General features: G+C 48.2%; 1 protein-coding gene across 12 annotated transcripts in view; it reads right to left on the bottom strand.

Moving 5' to 3' along the window:
• Window positions 1-13,101, bottom strand: part of LOC140393996 (voltage-dependent L-type calcium channel subunit alpha-1S-like) — an 804,045-nt gene that overhangs the window by 296,350 nt on the left and 494,594 nt on the right. For 10 of the 12 annotated variants that reach the window (XM_072480735.1, XM_072480727.1, XM_072480737.1 and 7 more), the window contains 2 exons: window positions 9,463-9,546; window positions 7,866-7,922 (listed from right to left, as the gene is read on the bottom strand). The exons of 1 other annotated variant lie outside the window; for it this stretch is intronic. In XM_072480735.1, coding sequence (XP_072336836.1) covers window positions 7,866-7,922; window positions 9,463-9,546 — 141 coding nt within the window. The remainder of the gene's footprint in view (window positions 1-7,865; window positions 7,923-9,462; window positions 9,547-13,101) is intronic. One more of the 12 variants, XM_072480729.1, reaches the window with a different exon arrangement.

Here is a 13,101-nt window from a genome sequence, read left to right as displayed (position 1 = left end):
GAAGTCAACCAAGCATATATATCTCTGCCATTCTACAGAAAATATATATATCCTTTAACCTGATGTGATACTGTTTAAAGGTGTTAAGTCTCTTGGAAGTTTGAAGGAACATTTTAAGGAGTTATTTACTGTTGCAATATTTTCTGAGTTATCTTTGCAGTAAGGGGTGTTAAGAGATCCAATGTTTATTTAAGATGTTAAGTTGAGTTCATGGAATAAACAGTGTTTTGTGTTTAAAAACCCACGTGTCCATAATTGTAATCCCACACCTAGGGAAAAAGCCGTGTGCTAGGAAAAGCAACAAATCCATTAAAGGGAGAGGTTGCTTGAACTTCGTGGTACATTTTGGGGTTCTGAAAACGCCTCCCATAACACCACGCAGACACGGGATGAACGTGCAGACTCCGCACAGACAGTGACCCAGCGGACACTGTCTGAATTTAATTTAATATTCAAATAAAATATAATTTTATTTGAATATTAAATGAGAATAATAGCATTGTAATTTTGCAAAAGCTGCTTGTAATGTGAATAATAGTCCTCATGAGACCCATGGGGACACCTCAATTGATCTCCCCGTGGGACTCGTGTAATAAGAGCTCTCCCACTAGTGGGTTGGGGCCTGCCCAGCTGGGACTCGTAAATTTGCCTGATAAAAGCCAGCCCGGACTGGGACCGGCACTTCCAGTAGTCCTGACGGGAGTCTTTGAGCTGTAAGTCGAGTTGCAGTCATAACTTTATTTGACTTATTAAATACTGTTTCATTTACCTTCGCTGGCTTCCTGATCTTTTACACTGGCGACAAGGAAAATGGCAGCTGTGATTCTGGACATGCTGAACGCACCAGAGTACCCCAGCATGGGAATGAGGTCAGCAGGATTTTGAAAATGGCGCTTTTCGGGAAGCTCGAGGCCTTTGACACAGGCATGGAAAATTGGGCCTAGAATACCAAACGGATGCGGTATTTCTTCCAGAAAAATGGTATTGCTGGAGATGACCGACTGGAGGTAATAACCCTGATTGCGGGGCCATGATATTCAGCGTAATCAAAAACCTCACCTATTTGGCACCCAGACTAGTGATCCTTCAACAAACTCATGGAATGTGTCGTGTATTATTACGACCCCAAGATGTCAGTATTAATGTAGAAGTACTGATTAACTAAGGACGGATGAGCCCCTGGGGAATCGGTTAAGTCATTTCTGACTTGCCTTCGCAAGTTAGCTGAACATTGCGATCTCGGCCTTTTCCTTCCAGAGATGCAAAGAGATCGTTGTGTGGAATCTACAAAATAGTGACTCAAAGAAAACGATTAGCTGAATCGCCTTGGACCTGAAAAGGGCCATAAAAATGTCACGCTCCCACGAGAATACAGAAAAGGGGTTCCAGGAGCTTTGTGGATTATGCCGGTCACAGTGTTGCTGCCTTTGTTCCGAAAAGGATAGGTACATGTCATCTGACCCAGTCACCGCCAAAACAATATCACGGTCAGATTCGATGACCAAGGGTATGGTCCGGTGGGACATCTCCACGGAGGATAATGAGGAGCACCCACAACAATGCTGCCAGCTAAACTGCATCACGGCCTCCAAAGTAGCCCCAATTAGGATAAAACTTAAAGTCATCAGTCACCCCCTGGATATGGAAACCGACACAGGTGCTGCTGTCTCCATTATCAGACAACAAACTTTTCATAAGCTCTGTATTTGCCTCTGGGATTTAGAGATATCAAGGCCCGGCTGGCAACGTATACCAGGGAACCATTGACCATCATTAGTATCACAAACATCTCGGCCACCCACAGACTTCAGTGAGTTAGGCTACCACTGGTGGTGGTGCCAAGAACCCAAACTCGGTGTTCTAGGCCACGATTGGTTACAAAGATTCTGCCTGGACTGGCAACCTGTACAAAGTCCTCATAAATGATCTGGAGGTTTTCCAGGAGGTCCTGGTAAAAATTAAGGGGGCCAGAGCAAACATTAATGTTGACCCAGAGGCCCAACTTAAATACTTCAGGGCCCGACCAGTCCCATACGCCTGATTGCAAAAGTAGACAAGGAACTGAGACAGCTAGACAGCTTGGACATCATACGGCCGGTCCAGTTTGCAGAGTGGGCAGTGCCAGTGGTCCCGGTACTGAAGCCAGACAAGTCCGCCCATTGTGTGGCGATGGACCATAGGACAGCACGGTAGCATTGTGGATAGCACAATTGCTTCACAGCTCCAGGGTCCCAGGTTCGATTCCGGCTTGGGTCACTGTCTGTGCGGAGTCTGCACATCCTCCCCGTGTGTGCGTGGGTTTCCTCCGGGTTCTCCGGTTTCCTCCCACAGTCCAAAGATGTGCAGGTTAGGTTGATTGGCCATGATAAATTGCCCCTGGTGTCCAAAATTGCCCTTAGTGTTGGGTGGGGTTACTGGGTTACGGGGATAGGGTTGAGGTTGAGGTGTTGACCTTGGGTAGGGTGCTCTTTCCAAGAGCCGATGCAGACTCGACGGGCCGAATGGCCTCCTTCTGCACTGTAAATTCTATGATATCTATAATAAGATGACAATAAACCGGGCCTCCCGCTTGGACCAGTGCCATGCCATTGCGTAGAAGATCTGTACAAAATGTTGGCCGGGGGTCACTCATGCACGAAGCTCAACGTGAGCTATGCAAACCTTCAGTTGGAGTTTATGTGGCATCCCGGAAGTACTTCACCAGCAACACCCACGGACGGTTATACGAGTACACCTGGCTTCCCTTCGGGGTGTCATCAGCATGCGTGATTTTCCAGCAGGTGATGAAAAACATCCTCCAAGGACTTCGCAGGGTGGCTGTCTACCTAGATGACGTGAATATTTCAGGGGCCACCCAGAAGGCACATCTGGGCAATTTGGAAGAGGTCTTCTGGCAGTTTTCCGACACAGGCGTTTTCCTGAAGAGGGGCAAGTGTGTGTTTCACGCGAAAGCGGTCACATACACCTTGGATACCAAGTTATTAAGGATGGGTGGAGAAAAAGTCCAGGCTATCAGGGAACCCTGACATTTCAAAAAAACAGAGCTGAAGTTGTTTTTGGGGTTTGTCAATTATTACGGAAAGTTTATCCCAAACCTGGCCATCCTGCTGGTACCCCTGCATGCACAATTGAAGACAAACCAAAAATGGGCATGTAAAGCATCACAGGAGGTGACTGCCAGAGTTAAATGGCAGTTGTCATTTAAACTATTGACGCACCATGATTTGACAAGACCACTTGTCCTCACATGTGACGACTTTCCATATGGCATCGGGGAAGTTGTCCAACTGGTGGGGTGATGGGACGGAAACCTGGCTGATGCAGAGCACCACTACATGCAAATCGAGAAGGAAGGACCGGCCATGATATACGGCATAAGGAAGTTTCACCAGTGAGTCCATGGGTGTCATTTCACGCTAATCATGGACCATAAGGCCTCTTTAAGGAAGACAAGATGATTCCACCAATATCGCCGACCAGAATCTAATGATGGGCACTGCTGTTAGAGGTTCACGAGTACACCTTTGAACATCGTCCAGGAACAAATTTGCGCATTCAGATGCCCTCACCTTGCTTGTAAGCCCCCCCCCCCCCCTCACCCCGTCCTTGCAAAAGTAAAACAGGAAAGGTGGCCAAACCATAATTTACAAGGGAAATTGGAGATTGGATCCAAGGAAGAAAAATACAAATTGGTCAAGAAAAACAATAGACCTAAGGATTGGGAGCAGTGTATAATTCAGCAAAGGAGGACCAAGGGATTATATTGCGCCAATAGCTTAGATACCAACTGTCATTTAACTCTGGCAGTCACCTCCTGTGATGCTTTATATGCCCATTTCTGGTTTGTCTTCAATTGTGCATGCAGAACGGGAAAATGGCATATGAGAGAAAGCTTGCGGGGAACATATAAACTGACTATAAAAGTTTCTATAGGTATGTGAAGAGAAAAAGATTGGTGAAGACAAATGTAGGTCCCTTATAATCAGAAACTGGGGAATTTATAATAGGGAAGAAAGAAATAGCTGACCAACTACATATATACTTTGGTCTGTCTTCACATAGGAGGATACAAATAACATGCCAGAAATGTAGGAGAACACAGGGTTTAGTGAGAGGGCGGAATTGAAGGAGATCAGTATTAGTAGAGAAATGGCAATGGGGAAATTGATGGGCTTAAATACCCATGACCCGATAAACTACATCCAGAGTACTTAAGGAAGTGGCCCTATAAACTAGTTTAAACTATGATGTGGAGATGCCGGCGTTGGACTGGGGTGAGCACAGTAAGAAGTCTTACAACACCAGGTTAAAGTCCAACAGGTCTGTTTCAAACACTAGCTTTCGGAGCACTGCTCCCTCCTCAGGTGAATGAAGAGGTATGTTCCAGAAACATATATATAGACAAATTCAAAGATGCAAGACAATGCTTAGAATGTGAGCATTTGCAGGTAATTAAGTCTGGATCTGCTCCAGACAGAGCTCCCCCCCCCCCCCCCCCCCCCCACACACACACAATCCAACTTACTTCCATTCACCCCACCTCATATGGGTCAGGCACCAAGGGCCGGACCCTGACACGTGCAACCTGGCACCTGGATGCCTTGGCACTGCTAGACTGGCACCCCTGGAAGTGCCTCTGCCAGCCTGGCAGTACCACCTTGGGTAGCACTACCTGTAGCCCAGGTACCACTACCAGCCTGGCACCGTGACAGTTCTACCCGGATACCCTGGCAATGCCCGGGCGAGGTCCAGATCACGACATCTCGCGAGGTTTGGTTGAATCTCACGAGATGTCTCACGCATCGTGAATCTCACAAGAGGCCTCTAACGAGGTTCAACGGCCTGGGCGGCCACCAAGTCAGGCACGACGAGGCCGGTAAATTGCGCCCAGAATTAACACTTATCAGTCACGATAAACATCCTGGGGGCTACCATTGATCAGAAACGTAGCTGGACCTGCCATATAGCAGGCTCTGCCTAGCCACAAGAGCAGATCAGAGGCTAGGAATCCTGCGGCTAGTAACTCACCTCCTGACTCTCCAAAGCCTATCCACCACTTGAAGGCACAAGTCAGGAATGTGATTGAATAGACTCCACTTGCCTGGTAGGTGCAGCTCCAAGAGCACTAAAGAAGCTCAACACCACCCAGGATAAAACAGCATGCTTGATCAGGACCACATCCACAAACACTCACTTCCTTCCCCATTGATGAACAAAATGCACTGCGGGAATTCATCGAGGTTCCTTCGAAAGCACCTTCCAAACTCATGACCTCTACCATCTGGAAAGACAAGGGCAGCAGATACAAGGGAACACCATCACTTGGAAGTTCACTCACCTTCCTGACTTGGAAATACATCGCCGTCCTTTCACTGTCGTTGGGTTAATGTCCTCCCAAACCACAGGGACTGCAGTGGTTTAAGAAGCCAACTCATCACCACCTTCTCAAGGGCAATTAGGGATGGACAATAAATGCTGGCCTAGCCAGTGATGCCCACATTCCGTGAACTAATACAAAAAAGCTTGACTTTAAAATTCGCATCCTGGTTTTCAAATCTCTGTGGCCTCGTTCCTCCTGGACTCTGTAATGCCCACCAGCCCCACAAGACTCTGGGATATCTGCGCTCCTTTAATTCTGGCCTCCAGAGCAACTGTTATTTATTTATCTACTATTGATGGCCATGCCTTCACTTACCTATGCCCAAGCTCTGGAATTCTCTCCCTAAACTTTTCCACCTCTCTCTTCTCTTGAAAGACACTTTGTAAATCCTATCTCTTTGACCAAGCTTTAGGTAACCTGATCTAATACGTGCTTCAGTTTTCAATTTGTTGATTATGCCTCCAAGAAGTACATTGGGACATTCATTTTGTGATGATGGAAGCTGCTGAACAAGTGTTGTTGAGTGGGACAAGTTGTATCCTGTATCGGTAATACACAGGCAATCAAGCCAGAAATCTGGGAAACCAAAACTCATGCACATGATGACTTGGGAGAATAGCGGGTTGGGCATAAAGAAAGAAAGGATCTGATGGGACAGGACAGATCGAGTTAGTGGGGTCTGTGGGACGCAAAGGCTCAGTTAGTGGACTCACATACCATGTTAATAAGTGACTGAAAAAGGTCTTCAGACCAGTTATTCCTCAACCAACCAGAGCTGGGGTTCAACGTCAGTAAATGTTTAATCGACTGAGAAAATCAACATTATCACATCTGTTTCCATCCACAATGAGTTGGTTAGAGGCCGCAGTGCTCAAAGAAGCAAAATTAAGAAGTGGATCTTGGGGCACATCTAATGTTCAGGGTACAGCATTCTGGATTCCCAGTTAGCCTGTGCAATGGAAAGATAAGGGGCGAGATTCTCCGTTTCCCGACGCCGATTTCGTAATAGGGATCAGGCAGAGAATCCATTTTTATGATGGAGTCGGGGGCGGCGCCTGTTGGGACGGCCTCAGGACGTCACTGGAAGGCTCTCCCCCGATGCTCCGCCCTCGCTAGGCCTCGTTCACGATGACGCAGGGGACGTGTGGTCCAAGCCGTGCGGGAACCCGGCGTGGCGGCTGGAGACTGTACCCAGCGGCGCCACAGTCGAGCGGGAGCTGTGCTGCTGGCTGGGGGGGGGGGGTCTTCAGCGAGGGCTGGGGGGACTGGGGAGGTGGCAAGGGAGTGTCCAGGGGGGCACTATCTGGCAAGTTGGGTCCGTCACGTTGTACGGCGTGACCGCTGCAGGTCATCGCCATGCGCATGCGCGGCCACGGACCCACCAATTCTCCGACTGTTTATTTCGTGGAGGCCGGGCGTTTTACGTGGCGTGGCTGCTAGCCCTTCACTGGTCGGAGGATCGATGACGGGGCGGAGCCGATGCTTTCCACATAAAACGCCAAGGATCCTCCGGACATAGCCTCAAGATCGGAGAATCTGACCCAGGAAATTTGGGCAAGATTTAACGGTGGAGTAGATTTGTACAGTATGAACACAAACTCACTCATTGTAGCGTGCCAGTATACTGAAAATTCACCCATTCTCACTGCTCTAGGTCTCAGCTGGGTCAAATGTGGGTTGCACGGTAGCACAGTAGTTAGCACTGTTGCTTCACAGAACCAGGGTCTCAGGTTCGATTCCCGGCTTGGGTCACTGTCTGTGTGTAGTCTGCACGTTCTCCCTGTGTCTGCGTGGGTTTCCTCCGGGTGCTCCGGTTTCCTCCCACAAGTCCCAAAAGATGTGCTGCTAGGTAATTTGGACATTCTGAATTCTCCCTCTGTGTACCCGAACAAGCGCCGGAATGTGGCGACTAGAGGCTTTTCACAGTAACTTCATTGCAGTGTTAATGCAAGCCTACTTGTCACAATAAAGATTATTATGAGATGAGAAATAGAGAAAGTTCAGAATGAGCTGTCTGCCCTTTTGTGAAATGTGACTGAATTCACATACAGCTGGATAGAGAAGAGGCCTTTCTGTCTTTACTTCCAGCTCTGAGATATTGTTGTTTGAACCATGATGCTCACATTCTTTGGTAGACTGCTATCCTATCGGCATTGAACCTCTCAAGTCTCTCATCCAACATGGACTTGGTCAGAGGCTAAAAGCTGCTGGGCTAAGGCCTTGTTACAGCTTTCTGAAGAATTATTAACTTCTTGAAAGGCTTTCACGCTGAAGTAAGAGGGGTCAATCTGTGAGTGGGTACAGCCCCCAGAGGACAGGTTGTTAGCTCAATATGTTTGCTTCTTTGAGTGTTTGTATCAGAATTGATAGTTGATTATATCACACTACAGGATGAGAGATTTACTCTGAAAACCACCCTCCAAAAGGAAGGAAATCTGAGGCACAGCACTGCACACAGCCACCCAACATGCAGCCGGATATTTACACTGGAGTCGCATCCAGAGCTCAGACAGTAGAGGCCCCCACTGGAAGCAAGAGCTGTCTGTCAAAGGAATGAAGAAGTGAGCAGAGAGCATGAGGGAGGGAGCGAGAAAAGGAGTGAGGAGGGCCAGAGAGAGAATAGAACTGAGAGATAAGGGAAGGGCAAAGAATAAGAAAGAAAGAGACGGGCAGAGTTTTAAAAAAAAAGAATTAATAGAGAAAGGGAGAGTGGGAGACACACTCAGAGAGAAACGGAGATAGAAACAGAGAGATGGATTGAAAGAGATAGCATCTAGAGAAGCCATAACACACACAGACAGCAGAATCGACATTCACTAACAACACCAATACACACAACACACACATACACCCTTCGTAGGGCATGTGACCACATTGAACACTTACCCCAGTGTGATCCAACACTTCTTGTGATCAATGAGGATTGTCTCAAACCCACTATCCTCCCCTCTGTCACCCACTGCTGAATTTGGGTAGCATTTGCAATTGACCGTCAGGACTTGGATGGCCAAGGAGAGGTTAGCACTAATAGGAGACATCTCAGACAGTAGCCCAAACCAACCCAAAGCAGCTCAAACGGCGCTACACCAGCCTGCGCAAACAAGGCCACACCAGCTCACACCAGCCCAAACCATCCCACACCAATGCAAACCATCCCAGCCTAGCACAACCTAGCTCCCACCAGCACAGACCAGCCTAAGGAAGCTCCCACCAACACAGACCAGCCTAAGGAAGCTCACACCAGCACAGACCAGCCTAAGGAAGCTCACACCAGCACAGCCCAGTCTAAGGAAGCTCACACCAGCACAGACCAGGTCACACCAGCCCAAATACATTGCTACATCAGCTCATGTCACCATTGAATAATTATGTTATCTGAAAAAGTAGTGGGCCCTGGGGCAGAACTCTATCCTTCCAACTCAGTCAGACAAAATGAGACGAAGCAAATCTCATGTAAAGTTTACTTTTCACACATGCCCCACATCAGAATTAGGGAGCTGGCATTCTGCCATTTCCAATTTTCAACAGAGAACCAGAGTCCTTCAGTTCTGCATCAATGTTCCAATGTATAAGAACATGCTTGATATTCAGGGAAAGCACTTTCTAATAACTGCAAATCCACAATCCTTGGCCTTGGGTGCCTCTCGCTGGACTCAGCCAAGGGGGCCCCTCTCTGGACTCTGCCTAGGCTGAGGGTATGCAAAATGGGAACGTCTAGAGAGACTGAACTTGGAAAGATGAAACACAAATGGGGTTGAAATGACAGACAGAGCTGATTAGAGGTCAGAGCTGACATCAACCCAGAAGGAAAGAAAAGTTCGGACCGGTATTTGTAAATCCCCGTTTTACTGATGTTTTCCCCTGAAGAAGAAACAAGGTTGTTTCCAGGTGCATCTATATTTAACAGAAAACTCTATTATTGTTCATACACTTCTACACATCTAATGACATCATGCCCAGGCACAGCAAACCAATTATATGTTGAGAAAGGCTGCAGTGAGATTTCAGCAGAGCTCTGGCTATTTGTCTCACATTTCAATCTCATTGCTGCAGCATTTCAGTAAACAGATCATTGTACTTACATTGACCTCACTGAGGATAACATCGATGATACTTCCAATGACAATCAGGAAATCAAACACATTCCAGGGATCTCCAAAATAACCCTAAACAGAATCAACAGGGTGAGTGTGAGAAAACAAGAGAGGGCAGGAGTTTGGAGCAGAGGAGAGAGAGGGGGGAGGAGAGGAGAGGTGTAGAGAAAGAGGGAGGAAAAAGAGAGAAAGACAGAGAAGAGGTGCAGGGTGTGAGAAGGAACAGAGGCTAGGAGAGGACTGAAGGGCTTGTTGGATGTTGAGCAATTTGGGACCCAACACTTTGTGTATAAAGGGTTAGAAAATGTTATTATTTAGATTATTGATGACCCTACCTCAGAGGCGGATAGTGTGAAATATTTTTGGCTGCAAAGAGTAAAACACTGAACCAATTGAATCCTCTGTAAGTCTGATTCACTTCCAACAAAGCTACACCAATTAGTCAGTCCTCTGCTACTCTCTCAATGAGGAGCGGGCAGTGAGCCCCTCCAGGATCCACCAAACCTCGGCTTGGATCTGCTGATCTCTCTATGGTTTCACTGAAGATTGCAATCTTCTCTGTCCTACTTAGAATCCAGTGATCTCTTCTGAGATGAGATGAATCTACAGGAACCACTGGCCTACTCTGTGATTCACTGATCCTGCATGGGGATCCTCAATCTCTGTATCGCAATGGCTCTCCACTGGGAACCAACAAATCCTTGAAATTGCTTGGAATTGCTGAAACTACAACATCCAGTCTCCACGTCGGCATTGCTGAGCAGTTCTGAGACAGACTGTCAAATGCGACGTAACTCACTGGATCCCAAAATGAACCCGCAGTGGAATTCTTCTGGATTAGAATCCCGAAAACACTGAGGTAAGGGGGTTGATTACAATAACTATTGACCAACTATCTAATCACAGTAGACTGTTAGACAGCAAGGTGGTGAAAGGAAAACGTTGAGGCTATTGGAGCAAACAATACAAATAAAGAAAGTATAGAGATTGTCAGGTGCCATTTCCAGCAAGGGCAATGGCAGTTCAGTCGTCAACTTGGCAGCTGAGTAAGCAAAGCTGACCACTGTGAGAGTGTAACAGGGGACTGACCACTGTGAGAGTGTAACAGGGACTGACCACTCTGAGAGTTTAACAGGGGACTGACCACTGTGAGAGTGTAACAGGGGACTGACCACTGTGAGAATGTAACAGGGACTGACCACTCTGAGAGTTTAACAGGGGACTGACAACTGTGAGAGTGTAACAAGGGACTGACCACTGTGAGAGTGTAACAGGGGACTGACCACTGTGAGAGTGTAATAAGGGACTGACCACTGTGACAGTGTAACAAGGGACTGACCACTGTGAGAGTGGAACAGGGGACTGACCACTGTGCGAGTGTAACAGGGGACTGACCACCGTGAGAGTGTAACAGGGGACTGACCACTGTGAGAGTGTAACGGGGACTGACCACTGTCAGAGTGTAACAAGGGACTGACCACTGTGAGAGTGTAACAGGGGACTGACCACTGTGAGAGTGTAACAGGGACTGACCACTGTGAGAGTGTAACAGGGGACTGACCACTGTGAGAGTGTAACAGAGGACTGACCACTGTGAGAGTGTAACAGGGGACTGACCCCTGTGAGAGTGTAACAAGGGACTGTGAGAGTGTAACAGAGGACTGACCACTGTGAGAGTGTAACAGGGGACTGACCCCTATGAGAGTGTAACAAGGGACTGACCACTGTGAGAGTGTAACAGGGGACTGACCACTGTGAGAGTGTAACAAGGGACTGACCACTGTGAGAGTGTAACAGGGGACTGACCACTGTGAGAGTGTAACAGGGGACTGACCACTGTGAGAGTGTAATAGGGGACTGACCACTGTGAGAGTGTAACAGGGACTGACCACTGTGAGAGTGTAACAGGGGACTGACCACTGTGAGAGTGTAACAGGGACTGACCACTCTGAGAGTTTAACAGGGGACTGACCACTGTGAGAGTGTAACAAGGGACTGACCACTGTGAGAGTGTAACAGGGGACTGACCACTGTGAGAGTGTAATCAGGGACTGACCACTGTGACAGTGTAACAGGGACTGACCACTGTGAGAGTGTAACAGGGGACTGACCACTGTGAGAGTGTAACAGGGACTGACCACTCTGAGAGTTTAACAGGGGACTGACCACTGTGAGAGTGTAACAAGGGACTGACCACTGTGAGAGTGTAACAGGGGACTGACCACTGTGAGAGTGTAATAAGGGACTGACCACTGTGACAGTGTAACAAGGGACTGACCACTGTGAGAGTGTAACAGAGGACTGACCACTGTGAGAGTGTAACAGGGACTGACCACTGTGAGAGTGTAACAGAGACTGACCACTGTGAGAGTGTAACAGGGGACTGACCACTGTGAGAGTGTAACAAGGGACTGACCACTGTGAGAGTGTAACAAGGGACTGACCACTGTGAGAGTGTAACAAGGGACTGACCACTGTGAGAGTGTAACAGGGGACTGACCACTGTGAGAGTGTAACAGGGACTGACCACTGTGAGAGTGTAACAGGGGACTGACCACTGTGAGAGTGTAACAGAGGACTGACCACTGTGAGAGTGTAACAGGGGACTGACCACTGTGAGAGTGTAACAGAGGACTGACCACTGTGAGAGTGTAACAGGGGACTGACCCCTGTGAGAGTGTAACAGGGGACTGACCACTGTGAGAGTGTAACAAGGGACTGACCACTGTGAGAGTGTAACAAGGGACTGACCACTGTGAGAGTGTAACAGGGGACTGACCACCATGAGAGTGTAACAGGGGACTGACCACTGTGAGAGTGAGAGTGTAACAGGGGACTGACCACTATGAGAGTGAGAGAGTAAAAGGGGACTGACCACTGTGAGAGTGTAACATGGGACTGACCACTGTGAGAGTGTAACAGGGGACTGACCACTATGAGAGTGAGGGAGTAACAGGGGACTGACCACTGTGAGAGTGTAATAGGGGACTGACCACTGTGAGAGTGTAACAGGGACTGACCGCTGTGAGAGTGTAATAGGGGACTGACCACTGTGAGAGTGTAACAGGCGACTAACCACTCTGAGAGCGTAATGGGCGACTGACCACTGTGAGAGTGTAACAGGGAACTGACCACTGTGAGAGTGTAACAGGGGACTGACCACTGTGAGAGTGAGGGGGTAACAGGGAACTGACCATTGTGAGAGTGAGGGGGTAACAGGGTGATGTACCGTCAATTACCACGAGACGAGAATGGTGGAACAATTGAGGCTTTATCGAACAAGATGTTATGCCTCCTGTAGCTGGAACAAGAATCGCTGCAGCGCAGGAGGGCACACACTTTTACACGCCGCCCGCTGGGCGGAGCCAGAAGGCAGGGATTTACCGTCGTACCAGTAATATACGGGCAGTGCCGTAATACACACAATATACCACTAGTGGTGACTACCACATTCACCCCTTCTTAAAAAAAAGTCCGGCGGGTGACAAAAACATTTGCAAATTAAGTCTGTCAGGGGTTTTGACCCTCTGCCGTGATCGCCTCAGTCCTGGTGGTGATGTGGGCGCCGACTTGGTCACCTGCGATTCCGGGAGCGTGTTGGCCTCGTCTTTGTCACCCCTGAGTGGA

This window comes from Scyliorhinus torazame, chromosome 17 (genome assembly GCF_047496885.1).
Source record: "Scyliorhinus torazame isolate Kashiwa2021f chromosome 17, sScyTor2.1, whole genome shotgun sequence".
NCBI lineage: Eukaryota > Metazoa > Chordata > Chondrichthyes > Carcharhiniformes > Scyliorhinidae > Scyliorhinus > Scyliorhinus torazame.
The sequence above is the reverse complement of the archived record's forward strand: the minus strand, read 5'-3'. Positions and strand labels throughout refer to the sequence as shown.